The sequence below is a fragment of the Plectropomus leopardus genome, unplaced genomic scaffold (genome assembly GCF_008729295.1).
Source record: "Plectropomus leopardus isolate mb unplaced genomic scaffold, YSFRI_Pleo_2.0 unplaced_scaffold22880, whole genome shotgun sequence".
Taxonomy (NCBI): Eukaryota; Metazoa; Chordata; class Actinopteri; order Perciformes; family Serranidae; genus Plectropomus; species Plectropomus leopardus.
The window spans coordinates 1-3,027 of NW_024624804.1; the positions used below are offsets into that span (position 1 = coordinate 1).

Consider the following 3,027-nt stretch of genomic DNA (forward strand, 5'->3'; position numbering starts at 1 on the left):
CTTGTAAGAAGACTAATTGGATTATTTTATTAATATCTATTCTGACTTGTTTTTAATAATGGTGGTCTAAAGATTGGACCATGAAAGTTGCTTCATTGTCTTCTTAATGTTGCACAGTAGTTTGTTTTTACTTCACTCGGCTCCACTCTCGACAAAACAGGTATGTTGGCGTGACTACGCATCAGTGTGGACTTAAAATGCTGTTAGATTCAGGCGGATTTGTTGGTCTCCAGTGATTGGTCAGGGAAAATTAAATCCCCCATCCCGATGCCAGTCAGTCAAAGTTAAAGCAATTTAACTCTAACCGACTAAAAACGGAAAAGTCTTTGCATTAAAAAAATTTGTGTTCATATGATAATATTGTAAAAACTATCCTCAAAAACAACGGATCTGCAAAAACAGCCTAAACGCTGTCGTATACATGCCAGGCCAGTAGGTTGTGGTGTAACTTTGTAATGACACACCATAGAAGAAGACCACGTGCATTCATGAAGTTCGGCCGTGACGTCGCCGTTCTCTCAAGATCGGCGCATTGTCACGACGACAGAAGGGGGTGGCATTTTTAAAACATTACACCCTAGAACCCAGTTTCAAAAGTTTGCGTTTTCAGGCCCCCAAACGCTGCTGCTGAGTGAACAAAAGGTCACAACAAAAGTTTGAACGTTTTGTGCATGTAAACTGCCCCTCAGAGGAGGATTGAAAAAAAGTGTCACAAGTTTACAATTCTGTCTGATATCAGGAGACAAACTTCCGAAACACTTCCTGTCCCTAAAGCCCGAACCACGTCCTCAAAAAGAAAAAGCACAGGAACAGTTTTCACCTACATCTGCTCACATCCGTCAGCCGTCATCTGAGGCAGAAAGGTCAACAGAGCAGAACGTCACAGAGAAAAGAAGACTCAGTCGCATTGTTTTGATTCATCCTGAGAGGTTTCTACGGACGGTTTAATGTCACCGTGACTCAGAAAGTCAAATGTTGCGTAACATTGTCGTGACTCACCCGAAGCGTCGCTCCCAGTGACCGCAGTCCAGTCGAGTGACGGGCCAACTTCAAAACCCTGAAGATCCTCATTAACCTGAACACCTGAAGAGACATGAAATCATACATTTAATTTAAGAATTTTTGATTTAAAGGTCATGTACGTACATTTAATCTGCAATCACAAATGTTTAAAACCTGTATGAGTCGTCCCAGATCTCCCAGTTCAGACTCGGACCCCACAGTCAGGTCAAACAGCAGTGTGATGTAGATGGGAGCCACGGACACCATGTCGATGATGTTCAGCGGGTGATGAAAGAACTTCCTCCTGTTCGGTGCGAGCAGCAGCCGCGTCACCACCTCAAACAGACAAAAACGATAATCAGCATTTACTCTGTTTTCACTGACATCTTTGTCACCAGTATCACCACACTTATCTCCTCACCTCGAAGGTGAACCAGCAGGTGCAGAACACCTCCAGAGTCTGCATGGTCGGGTCCTCCATCAGCTTCCCCTCATCGTCAAACAACTGAGAGAAAAAAAGAGAAAGACGAGTGACCTTATTTCCCTTTTGTCAGCAAATACGGCAGGCGTTGTGCTTTACAATAATGTTGTTATTTTTGTAGATTTTTGTTGTTAATGTTTGAGGAGTTATGCAAGATAATCAGAGAAAAAATAGAGACATCTTACGCTCTATCATCTCTACTCATTTCTGCACCTTGATTTTTATTATAGTGAATTAGCAGCTCATATTTGCGGTGCACACGTGGATGTACGGACAACTATCACTGGATTACTTTACGATGTGTAGATGAACTGTGGTAAACTTCCCCCCATCTCACCGCTGCCTAAATCTCCCTCCGCAGTGGAAATCCAGAGTAAAACAGGGTGAAACTGATCAAATATAAACCACGATGCTGTTACTGTTTTACCTGTTTCTCTCCTGAAATGTTTAACTAAACTTATTTGCTATTACCGTTTATTGTGATATAACATCGTTTCTTTTTCACCATTGTTTCTCACTTATGAGTTTGCATTGTGCCACCCACCAGCGGGGGTGTTTATTGGTCTGGTGTGGCGCAGTGCATTCTGGTAGTTGTAGGTTTTCCAACTCTTGAGCAAAAAACTTTCTCTGTTTTCTCTGATCATGTAGCACTAATTCAAAAGTATTTGCACCTCTTTACTGCACAGACAGCACAGTTTTTTTTTAAAAGGCCATCTTCCCAACAGTGAAATACTTATTTAAAAACTCACTAATTCTCAGACAAAATCTGCAGTTATAAGGGCCGCCTTTTTTCTGTGGTTTCTACGTGGATTTATGGACAATGGAGGTATAGAGATATCCTTGGAGAGCTCAAGTCATACTGAATCTCAAAATGCGTGGCTCATATCTGTGTTCAAATTTCACTGAGTTATGACTCCAAATATGTGCCAAACTAAAATCCTCTGTAGCTTCACTTCTCCAGCTCTCCGTGCCGACCTGATACTCGGGGATGCTGTTGATGCACATGGTGGCGATGGACGTGAGCACCACCCCGATGGACACCAGACTGAAGAGCTTGCTGGGGATGGAGTACCCCGGGTTCTCCAGCGTCAGCCACAAACACTTCCGGATGTTCCCGTAACGCACCTCCTGGAAGTGCTGCATGTCTCTGCGAGGACGGAGGACGACTGAGTGTGAACGGAGGGATGTGCTGCTTCATTAATCCTTAGCTCACAGACTCCAAAGTCCCAAAGTTACCTGTTTAAGTCCGATATCTCGTCCACAGATGTGTCGATGCTGCTGACGTCGCTCTCGTCGTCCCAGCTGCGATGGCGGCTGCTCTCCAGCTTGCGGTCGTGGTAACGGTAACTGCAGCACGTGTCCAGGAAGAACTCGTTGATGCCCCAGTACTCGATCTCCTGACTGTGCGGGAAACACGAAATCGAGGTAACTCAAACACAACTCGCAGTCTAACAAGGCTTTTAAAAATGAGTGAAAACAGAAAATGACAGTTGGACAATCCCACCAAACTCCACCAAAATCTGTCAAAATATTGAAGAGGAAAT

The 3,027-nt window shown here is 43.8% G+C and overlaps 1 protein-coding gene across 1 annotated transcript; it reads right to left on the bottom strand.

The window, feature by feature from the left end:
- Positions 1 to 999: 999 nt before the first annotated feature.
- Positions 1,000 to 2,884, bottom strand: LOC121966040 (potassium voltage-gated channel subfamily S member 1-like; the record flags this gene model as incomplete). Its single annotated transcript, XM_042516144.1, has 5 exons — positions 1,000 to 1,083; positions 1,177 to 1,338; positions 1,424 to 1,507; positions 2,459 to 2,630; positions 2,720 to 2,884. Coding segments are annotated over 5 exons (667 nt in total), but the record flags the coding sequence as incomplete, so codon positions are not given.
- Positions 2,885 to 3,027: the final 143 nt, after the last annotated feature.